At 31.0% G+C, this 12,274-nt stretch overlaps 1 protein-coding gene across 1 annotated transcript in view; it reads right to left on the bottom strand.

Annotated features, from left to right (window-relative positions):
- Nucleotides 1-12,274, bottom strand: part of CACNA1B_1 (Voltage-dependent N-type calcium channel subunit alpha-1B) — an 81,280-nt gene that overhangs the window by 36,040 nt on the left and 32,966 nt on the right. Inside the window, exons 13-18 of the mRNA XM_051208096.1 lie at nt 11,243-11,278; nt 11,118-11,206; nt 7,076-7,216; nt 4,127-4,328; nt 1,736-1,900; nt 404-562 (exon numbers count right to left, since the gene is read on the bottom strand). Coding sequence (XP_051073570.1) covers nt 404-562; nt 1,736-1,900; nt 4,127-4,328; nt 7,076-7,216; nt 11,118-11,206; nt 11,243-11,278 — 792 coding nt within the window. The remainder of the gene's footprint in view (nt 1-403; nt 563-1,735; nt 1,901-4,126; nt 4,329-7,075; nt 7,217-11,117; nt 11,207-11,242; nt 11,279-12,274) is intronic.

Raw genomic sequence — 12,274 nt, 5'->3', positions numbered from 1 at the left:
TTTCATCAAAAGTCAGCAACGGATAGACGGCAATCGTCTATTTTGACATCACATGTTTAATATCAGCAGTTATTTAGTAAAATAACATGAAATGACATAGCCTATTTAGTTATCAAACTTTATTCATATTGATGACATATTCATGTTTTGTCATGAGTCAAAATGTTTCGTTTTACGAAAGCCAAAAAGTAACTTAGAAAGTTAGGTCAGTTTTCTGACTTTGATATTGAGTGGAACAGCTTCTTATCGTAAAAAAGCATTTGTCCTCTGAGGTTTCGCAGGTCCCTTACTGACGAGTGCCAACCAGCTGCAGCATATATCTAAGGTATCTGTGTTGATTGCTTTCAACCAACTGACGACATAATCAATATTAAAAAAAATCAGTGTAAATAGTATTCCTTACTTTTGGTCCAAATGCAATTAATTTTAATAAACATTCCATTGTAAACATCGCAGTAAATGCTGTATTCAAATAAACTAGTGTACTACAATAACTTTGATATTTTTGTGTTTCCCAGTCAGGAATGCCCATATTAGCATCTGTATAATCTGGTCGATAATACTAGTAAGGAAAGAAGAGTAAAATACAAATGAAGTATTTATGATAAAATAAAATACACTTGTTTCATATTTTAGGATACAGTATAAATTGATTTGAATCATCTTAATTACAAGAGGAAGATCATTACTATGTAATAACGCTTATAATCTAATTTGAAGGATTTAAATTAATTGTTCAGCTGATTATTATTTATCATGCTATCATACAAATAGTAGTCGAAAAATTATTAAAACTGATAGTTTATATGAACTGTTCACCATCAAGTGAGCAGCCTATGTTTCTCCACGAGTGGTAACAGGCGTAAGTTAGTAAACATTTGTTTGATAATTGTTTTAAAAAGGTTAAAAAAATGTTAAGCTCTGAGAAGAACGGCTTCTGAATTAGGAAAATAAACGACAAATGGAATTTCGGCAAAGGTTATGTAATCAACCAAATCTTTAAAGAGAAAATTAAAAACATAGGAATGAAAAGTATGGACACATTCCTTTTGAGTATATAATTGAAAGTAGAAGGGTAAAATTTCCGACCAAAATTGTTTGGTAATATCATAATCTAGGAAAGTATCATGTTTCATAATGGGGAAACAAATAATTAAGATAGGTCATTATATTCATTTAAGAACAGCTTTTAGATAGAAGCCTCGATCAATAAAAAAATTTAAGTCTCCCTTGTATGCGCACAAAATACCACTTACTCTAACCTTGAATCGGACATGATAAACTTTAATCGATTCTCTTGGTTAGGGTTGATATGACTTCTTAATCTTTTTATTTTATATTACTTACCTCTCTCTCTTTAACACTTTGAATGATCACTTTGTATCTAATTGACCTTATATTTAATTTATTTTGATTAGTTTTCACGATTTGACAAGTTAATTTACAAACAGGTTATATGAATTATGTTGCACAAATAAAGCAAATATTTTGGATTAACTCTGTTTGCTTATTACACTATCGAAATATACACTTTAATATATCATAAGTTTCTTCTACATTCTTCTTTTGAACTAAACCTTATTTAATCAAATCATGATATAAATCAAGTTAGTTACTTAATCTAATTTCCTATTTTACATTTGTAATTACTTTTCTATAACTTATATTTGACTTCTATAATAAATTCTATTTTTATTTAATAAATAAATGAATAAATATTGTGAGAAAAACTTACTTTCATCATTAAAATTAAAGTATTTAATGCAATCATTGTCATAATATAATATTCAAATGGACTAGATACAACTAATCTCCATATTCGATATTTTGTTGATGCAATATTACTAGGCATATATCTACATAAAGGTTTTGAATTAATTGCAAATTCAATACATTGTTTCTAGAGAAAAAAAAGATTATTTTTTCGATTAAAAATAAGTAAAATTTGCATGTTGATATATGTACAGGAAATATTGAGTGTGAAAATGTTTTGTGTATATATATATAACGAAACAAGGTTATTTATTATCATTATAGGGGTTGTGGAGATTATTAAGTTTTTGATTGAGATCATGAACCGATTGATGTTAGACCACCATTGGAAACTAGAAAGCACTATACAACCGTTTCGTCTTATTGTGGAACTCCTCAGTAGTGCACATCCACGATCCCGCTCGTGGGATTCGAACCCAGGGCCTTCAGTTTCGTGCGCGAATGCTTAACCTACTGGACCACTGAGCCGACATCCAATGATGTTAATGTCTAACCGTAACCAATCCACGAAATCGGGCAACCATCTTCCATTGTAACGCTGTAGATACTTGTCTCTACCCGACACGGATTAGCTTGGGATAAAATACACTTAAGTCTAACAATTAAAAAAATATCTCATACTCAAAAGAGATAGGAGGGTACTGAAAAAAAACTTTATTATATATTTGGTTTCAAATCTGAATGCTTAAATCAACCAAACAACCAACCAACTTGATTAGTCAGTTTAATTTAAGTAAAATGCACTGTTAACATGCATATTCTAATTAGATATTCTAATGCTACAGATGGCTGAATTTTTGGGAAATTAAATTCACTAGTCGTTTTATAAAAATATATTATTGGTTTTGATTAAAAAATAAACGGGTAGTTAATAATTTACCAGTATATTTTCATTAAGAATTGGTGTAAATTATAGTACGGGTTAGGTTTGTGATTTTATAAAGAAATGTTTAGTGGTAGCTTATAAAGTTAACATTATCAATTGAGGAACAGTTAGCTACCAAAAAAGTATTGTATGTTTAATTGAGGAAAATAGAAAAATGTAAACTATTTAATATAAATTGATTGAATGAATGGTATTATATTTGTCATGTGAACTAAATACCAACCTATGTAGTGTTAAGAACTTGCGAATAGAGAGAAAAATTCTCCCACTAGGACTACCTAACACTTTGGAGCTATCTGCTCATCAGTGATTCACTGACTGACATTAATTCATGAGGTAGTTATTTTCAATTTATACAATGAAGTATATTATAATCTTTAAGTGGCATCGTGAGTTTTTTCAAAGTTTAAAGTAACACCAACGTAGTCCGGATCAGATGAAAAGATCATTTTTCAGAGATAACCGTACAGGATTTCGTTCCAAATGCAAAAAGACTTATAGAAAATCAAAATAATAGTCATAATTATTTGCAGAAATTTAATGTCATTGTTTTTCGTGATTGAAATAGGTATCGTAACTGATAGAAATTAATTAACCGGTCATACTAAACTGTGAATTTGTCATAGCTGCAATTATGATTCTTTTTTCAAAAGATGCTTTATCCATACTAGATTTAATCAGACTTAGATATATTGTCGACATTCCTAAATCTATCAAAGTAATAAGCAAACTGATAAACTCTGTTTCATTAAGCTTTCTTGAAGCATTAGCTATTAGAAACTCAGACCCATTTTATTTACCCACAAAAGGTAGTTATCAACTATCACTATTATAGTAAATTGATATTTTGAGATTAATTCCTCTCCGCATATTATTCATACATATTCATTCATATCCATCCACTTTAAAACGGTCATTTCATTCATATAACTCCCAAAACGTATGTAAGCTTTTCAAATCTATAGTCACCACATAATCTATCTTATCAGTTTTTGAGTAACTATCCTATATATGTAGTTTTTATTACTTCACTTTTTCAACAACCAATGCCTATTATTAACTATTATAAGTGGCCAGGATTGCTGAATTTCATAGTTTACACTACTGACTGATCATAGTTAACCATCAGGGACCAGATCACATTGGACACTTTTTTAACCCACGATAGTGATGAAGAGCCTCATACTAGGAGAAAACATTCAACCAGGGCTTTCTGGGTTCAACAGTTAACTAGCCAAGAACAGTTTGCGATAAAAATTATGAAATTACAATTCATGACTGTTACATTTCAATACATAGACTGTTGTAAGCAGTTGTTGAGAACCTATAAAATAAAAAAATGTATTCATATTATTCCATGCCGACTGTTGTTCATGATTTCTACTCAAATACTAGAGTATACTGATTTGCTCAATATGTTAAGCTATGGCTTGAGAAACAAAAAAGATACATGTATACATCATTTACTTGATTTTTATCCAATTCATGATCGACTAATTCATTTTCACCTTGTTCTTGAAATGTTATAATAATTAAAGCTACAAAAATATTGACAAAAAAGAATGGGAATACAATGAAAAATATGATATAGAAAATTGCCATTTGTTGACTATGGTCTTCAACTGGGCCATGATTCACCTCTGTAGCATCCATTGAATTCTTTAAAACTCTACAATGAATAATATTTATGAAAACAAGTTATGAAGAGAATGATAAGAACAAGAAAGTACCGAATGAAAAAAACAAAGAGACATACATTTACTCTTTGTTTAGAATAATTTTAATCACAAAATCATAGCTAACCAACGTACCATAACTTTTTTGTCGTCTGTATAGTTATTCTCTACTGTAGTAAGACAGCTAACTGACGATAATATAGAATGGAAAAATTTAGCTTAGAAGTGAATTCATTGGAGATGGAAAACAAAAATCATTTATTATTCCACCAATTATTGTAGTAAAATAATAATATTCATTTTATTCAATACTATATGTTCAGGGTAAATATGTACTCTACAGTGGTAGTACTTTTTAATAGTTAGCCTCGTATTAGGTTTTAAAAATAATAGAAAAGCGTGTAAATATACTTGGTAGATAGGTGGAATTTAAAATAAACACTAAACAAGAAAGACTGCCATCAACAAATGGATGTTTGGACAAATGATAGTTCATATATTTGAGCAAGTCGCATAATATTGAGTGTATTATGAAACCTGAGTTAAATATTATTGTGTACTTTTGAAGTGTTCAGTACTACAACGAAACATCTTTCCTGTTTTTTCAATAGTTAACCAATTGTTATCGTGTGTTCAATGCATAACCTTACATTTCTCTATAAATATTAACAAAAGTTAATTGTCATTGAGAAGTGATCTCTCACTGTTTTCATTAAAGTCATAGAGTTAATAGAACTGATCTCTGTACATCATATATCAATGACCTTGAGAAACACATAATGAGTTATTAAATTCAAAGATAAAATAACCAGTCATGGAATACCAAGTACTTAATTTTCTAGTTGTCCTATAGTTTCTCATTGGTCTACAGTTCTTAAACTTTGAACTAATAAACTTTGAGGTTTGTTTGTTGTTGTTAGTTCAGACACAGATATCAAAGGTTTTTTACCATAGCAGGTATAAGAATTTCTAAAAAAATAAGTGTAAAGCTTTTTTTCCTATGGTTGGTCAACGACGTTAATTAAGAAAGTATTGAATTGAGTTAATATTTAGAATTGGCCACAATTGATCAATGACACTTATCAAATAAAATGTTATCTAAAAGACTTGATTTTTGTTATTGTTATCAGTCGCCTCAGGGGCTGAAAATAACGATTAGTATTAACGCCTCATATAACCATTATATATATATATACTTTTTCTACTTAGGAATTAGTTAAATTGAAGAGTAACCATTAGGGAATTGTTTAATTAATTAGTCAGATAAACAAAATAAAATAATCAGAATGGGTTTTGTGGAAATTTTTAGAAATTTCAATAGTTCAAATCATGAGTCAATTGAAGCTAGACCACCATAGAAAACCTGGAAGCACTGGAAGGCCGTTTCGCCCTAGTATAGGGGTGGGATCGTGGATATACACTACTGAGGAGTCCTACAACAGGACTAAACGGCTGTCCAGTGCTTCCAGGTTTTCCATGGTGGTCTAGCTTCCATTGATGCATGATTTCAACTATTGAAAATAAAATAACGCACACAGTTTAATTTAAATGAGAGTGAAAGAATTCGCTATGCATTCTATTTTTATAAATACTTTTTCATTGAATTCAAATTTCCTATATATGTATACTATATACATACATACATGCACACATACACACACAGCATTGATAATCTCAAATGTGTATAATGTAACTTGTTGTTAATATGACGCATTTTAAGCATATTACTATTACTAGTATTAGTATATATGGTATTTATGTCATTAGTGGCAACAGAGATAGTATATTGTGTTATGAAAAAAGAAAATACAAACCACATAAGGGAAATGACACAAAACGAAGGGAACAAATATTATGCATGGGTAAAGATAAAAAAAGTAAAGGAAATTCTTTATTTAAATGAATATTATGGATTGAGTTGTGTGTTTTTTTTGACTTATTGTATTTTAAATAGTAATTACATGATTCGTTTTAAATTGTAAAAATCAACTATCATAACTTCTAATTAAATTGTACTTCTCATCCATTTATCTAACGAAATAAATCCGGCTACTATGACAACAAAATAACTAGTTTAATAGTCAATATAAAATGTTGCGTATTTGAATAGATAACAAATATTTATCGTATAAACATAATGTTTGTGAAATATTGTTTAAATTTATAAATCTAGGTAGTTACAACTATATTAGGATTAATTCACTGATAAGAAATCATTTGTCAATGTGCTTTTATTTCATTTAAAGTTTGACAACAATCCATTTATTGACTTATTAGTTTCCCTGATACATATATATATATATACATATATATAAACTTCTTCAGCAGTGATCTGCTTCGTAAATCCCTATGATCGGTTTTATTTCATAATATCTTTCTTCATATCCAGATATAATTTGATCTATGAATTCGATAGTAATCGCCGCTTATTTTTCCGATGAATAGGGAATAAAAAGGGAAAGTATACGAAGCAACTAAACGATAATTCATGGGTTTCATCGTAATCAAATTGACAACATGTTGTAAACACTATATGATAGTGCGTAAATGCACAATTTTGTCATGCATAATTAGCTGAATAAATTAAGTGCAACTAAAGAGGGATAATGATAAATAATGGGCTCTTGGAAAAGTGATGTTTCATAATTTTAAATCACACAGAATTTTTAATGAAATAATGTCATGGTTTTGAATTGAAACAAAACAACTGTTCAGTACTATACGGCATTCAAGTACTTACCCAGGCCATCCTTCACCAGTTGTCACTGTGAATAATGTTAGCATAGCTGTGATCACATTGTCATAATGAAAATCACGTGAACTCCATACTCGAGCTTTCACAACAGGTACTAGACCATCATCATATGAAAAGAAATAACCTCTATGGAATAAATAAATAAATAAAAGACAATGTTTATGTTGTTATTTTTTGTGAACATAAATCAATTATTTGGGGTAGTTGCGTAGTAAAACAAGAAACAATTTAAAAACGAATTCGTCTATTAGAAAAGTAACATTTTTGGAGGCAAACAATCATTTGTTTTGGTCTAAATGTATTCAATTCTTCTTGATCTTCAAATGGCTAAGTAAATTAACTTCAAAGCACTTGGTTACTCATTACGCGATCATCTTAAGAATTGATATTGTTTATAGTAGTATTAAGCAAAAATTGAAATTATGATCCCTTTTGTAATTATAATTCATGTTATTTACCATGTTTAAATATATGGACCTAATTACATCCAGTTTGACATAGTTTACTGTGTAAAATTATTACATACCTCAATTAACAAATACAAATTTATGAACTCGAACGTGTATGGGATGATACTATTACTATTTCAGAATTCATAATGAAATAAATAAAATGGGGTTCAAATGTATATCAGAACAACTGGTTGGTAGTCAAACATTTAGCCATCACTGAAATAACCACTTATGCACTTTTGACATTTTAAACAAATTCACACAACTAAACTATCAAGTTATATTTAGCCTTTAATTATTTAACAGTTGAATTCATGAGTCTATTGAAAGTAGAGCACCATGGAAAACCTAAGAGCACCGGACGGCCATTTCGTCCCAGTATCGTACTTCTTAGCAGTGTACATCCACGACCCCGATTTACAAGACTCAAACCCAGGACCTATAGGTTTCACGAGCGAACGTGTAACGTTTATACCACTGATCCGACATCCTACGGTGTTAATGTTTAACTTCAACTAATCCACGATAGTGAGCGAAACATCCACTATTGTCATCAGTGATTTACTATCGCACAACAGACCCATTTGCGGTGGCATCGTGGATACGCACTGATAAGGGATAAAACGGCCTTTCAGTTCTTTCAAGTTTTCCATGATGGCCTGACTTTAATTGACTCGTAAATTCAACTATCAAATGACTGTAATATCCATAAAACCCCTTTTCGACTTTAATTATTCATCAGAAATTATTTTTATTTATTTATTTTAACACAGAAATATTGGTACAAAGAAGCACCAAATATGTATGCGCCACATAAATCTCATTCGATATGTGTGAGGGCTGTGATAATGCTCGGGTGCCCAAACAGAAGCATGTGATTTCCTTAGGAGACCACATCCCGAGCCTTTAACATAACGGTCTGATCCACGGGGCAGTGGAGCATCGTAAGGAGATGCAGTCCCATGGTAGCCGGTGACCGAAAATTGGTTCACACGCCATTTGTTCCTTCAGGATACTGGAGCCCTTGTGCACTATTGGTTTAGAATCAGGGTTTTCCAACTCCCCTAAGTGGACTCTCCCTGTCCACCAATCCGGTTAAAGCGCCGAACATTCGCTTTTCGTCCTCGCAATTTCGTAAACAACACCCCCGCCACGAGAAGGCAGTGAGTAGGACTTCCTTGGCAGATGCTATATACGCGTGGCCATGTGAGAGCATTTTGAGAGGGAGAGCGGAATCTCCTCACTCTCGGTCGTACCAGAGCATTTGAAAGCATTTCTCAGAAAGTGGTTTATTTTTGCATGTTTTGTTTAATTAGATAATACCCTCAGATTAAAAAAATGATTTTTGACAAATAAATAAAATTATAAAATAGCCAAGTTCAGATGGTAATTATCTTAAATAATAGTATTCAAGACAGTAAGTTAAATATAATCAATTTTAATGAAATCTAATTTATTTAGACATTTGGCTTTTAAGTTGGCTAACATTAGTGCATGAAAGTATTCAATGGAATAAACTAATGAGTAAAAAATAATCATTTATAATTCTAATGGGTTATTTAGTTAACATATTATTAAATTCTAACTAATTAATAATTACATTCAACCAATATAAGTTATAAAAATGTAGTCACTGTGTTTGTACAGAATGTTTATGCATTTTCATATTAATTGTTGATAGTTCCATAGTAATGCTAGGGTTGAAGCTATCACGAGTTCACTTAATCTGCGAACAAGAAACAAGACTCAGTGACCAAAGACCAGTAAGCTAGCTATTTGATGCGTCCCAGCCCCGCTAACTAGAGGGAGAAGTCCAAGCTTGGAATGGAGAAGTATATTCTGCAAACAGCCAGAAACGAGCGATAACAACAAACACAATTCAAAATGTACATATACAGCACAAAATCTTCCTTGGGGAGAATTACCAAATAGCATACTAAAAGACGCAACGGACCAATAGCATTTAAGATTCTTCCCAGTGAGAAATACAACATGGTGACAAGAGCGCCTTTGTCGCGAAAATAAAGAAATTCAAATTTTCCAAATAAAATTACAAAATTGGGTCCTTTCCCATGTGAGTTCTGGGGACCTAACGTCCCCGACAAATAATTAGACAGTACTATAGTGTAAAATAATTCATAAGTCACTTGTTATCTGCTGTAATCAATAAATCCAATTTAGCTTATTTATAAGATCAAAATACTATTTAACTGAACAATGTAGGTAGTTGTGAACTATATGGCTGGGATACATGTAACTATTTTAATCGATGGTTAGAGACTGGGTGATGTTGCTTAGAATCGTTCACAATAATGTAAATTCATCTACTCCTTTTCTCTATTTGTCTTTTTTTTGTATCTTGAGTTGTAAAAGTATCTTATAAATTGTATTGTATAAATCCATTTTTTTCTTATCGGATTACATATTCCATGCCTAATCTTTTCTGCTTCTACTATTCTGGTATTCCTCTTGATAATTTCATTTTGCAGTGGTTATATAGTTTGGCAACTTGGAACGAAAAAGACGTATGCTGAACTCTACATTGCCACATAACTGACTGATGGTACTTTGTGATTGATTCTACGTTGTTTCCAGTAGGTATCGAGAGGTTAAAGAAATTGTCAAGAATCAATAACTGGGAAACAGAATATGTGATTCAATCAAAAAGATTGAAAAAACTCAATGGATGATGTAGAAGTTATAATAGCCTGATATTCAGGTCGTTTTAAGATCAATGAGCAAGGTGAAATCGATCTTATCTATCAGTATGTGGATATTACCAATAAATCATGTTGTCATAAGATAATGTAACAAAACATTCAACAGTAGTGCAAATGTATATGAAGACAGTATTACGTTCAACGACGGCAAATCATTTAGAATGTCCTTAGAATGGATTACTTTGATGATCATGAAGTAACTGTATAAGGTTGTTTGGCGTTTGAAATACACTCTTTCAATATTGTTCATTACAATAATAAAAGCCGAGTTTGTTGAACCATCCAGTGCAAAATGTGTAATACTATAAAAAGCGATAAAACCCTGACTTTTTTTCCAGAAAAATGATCTATGTACGACAAAAAAATAAGAGATTTTAATGAACGCGAACTTTTTATCATAAAGAGAGGGAGTGCTGGATATCAACCTGTCTATTTCCTTCAAATATCTGAAGTGACGATCATCCAAAAAGATACTGGAGACGTGATTTAAGTACTCAAAGATATTTATAAAACAATTTTAATATTGATATTGGTTTAAAGTGATTACATAACTTTTAAAATGAAAGTTTTACTATATTCAATCTAAGATACCATACAATTTGTTTAACTGATCAGTTAGATATTGAAAGTCACTTAATTTAATAAAAGAGATACTTATCAATCGATTTGAATGAGTTAAATAAAGACAGTAATTTGAAGATGGGAGTAAATGAAAAAAGGATTTTCAAGTACTATTCAAATAAATTATATAAATAACTCTAGAGTATTATTATTATTATTATTTAAAAGAGATAACATTCGAGACAAATAAGTATATACTACTGAAATATTTAATAATTCATTTCATGAACTTACTGACAATCTTCTTTTGTAAGTTTTGATAAATCATTACAATAGAAAAATTTCCCCTGAAATAATTGAACTGCCACAATAGAGAATATAAACTGAAATAATATATATACAACAAGAATAATGCAAACATTTTTCAATGAACTAACTACACAATCGAATACCGCCTGTAAAAGAAAAAAACAAAACAAAAGAGAATGAATAAAATTCAGAAAAAATTGAATTATAATTTTTTCTTAAAAATTCTAGTTGATATCTTATGCTTATTATGTAATGATTTATTGATTCATTAAAATTCATGATGTTATGGTGACTAGATTACTGTTACTAGTTTAGTTAAAATAATTTATGAATTTTAAACTAATCCATTTTAGTGATAAACTTCTTCATAAACTGATATCCAATGACGAGTTTGAGGTAAATTATGAATCATTGGATAGTTATATTGTGATTATTAGATCAGTTGAATCTTTTAGTACAATCTACAACGTGCCTCCAAATGCCCTGTTATGGCCGAGAGTGCGGTAGGCTCGCCCTCCCTCTCGAAATGCTCTGACATGGTCACGCGTATACAGCCTCTGCCAGGGAAGTCCTACTCACTGCCTTCTCGCACCACGGTGTTGTTTACGAAAATGAGAGGATGAAAACAGAATGTCCAGCGCTTTAACCGGATCCAAAACCAGTGGCGCACATGGGCTCCAGTATCCTAAAGGAACAAATGGCATATGAACCAATTACTTGGTCACCGGCTACCATGAGACTTCATCTCCTCACGATGCTCCACTGCCTTGTGGGTTAGACCTTTAGGTCAAAGGCTCGAAGTGTGGCCCCCTAAGAAAACCACTTGCTTCGGTCTGGGCACCCGGGTGGTATCACAGCTCTCACACATATCAAATGAGATCTGCTTGGAGCATATTTATTTGGTGCCCCTTTGTACCAATATTTATGTGTTCAAATAAATAAATAAATCTACAACGTTTGGAAGATCAGTTACTAATAACTATTTTATTAAGGTATTTTATGGAGAGGTTCATGTAGGTTAAGTCACCTTTTTTTACTCTATTTATTTTGATGTAAGTTTTTTTGGGTAATGTCACATTTTTATTCAATTCATGGTTTTAAATTAACAAATTTATTATATAGATCGACTTATTCATCAAGTT

This window comes from Schistosoma haematobium, chromosome 1 (assembly GCF_000699445.3).
Source record: "Schistosoma haematobium chromosome 1, whole genome shotgun sequence".
In the NCBI taxonomy this organism is placed as follows: domain Eukaryota; kingdom Metazoa; phylum Platyhelminthes; class Trematoda; order Strigeidida; family Schistosomatidae; genus Schistosoma; species Schistosoma haematobium.
This window is presented reverse-complemented; position numbering and strand designations above follow the sequence as displayed.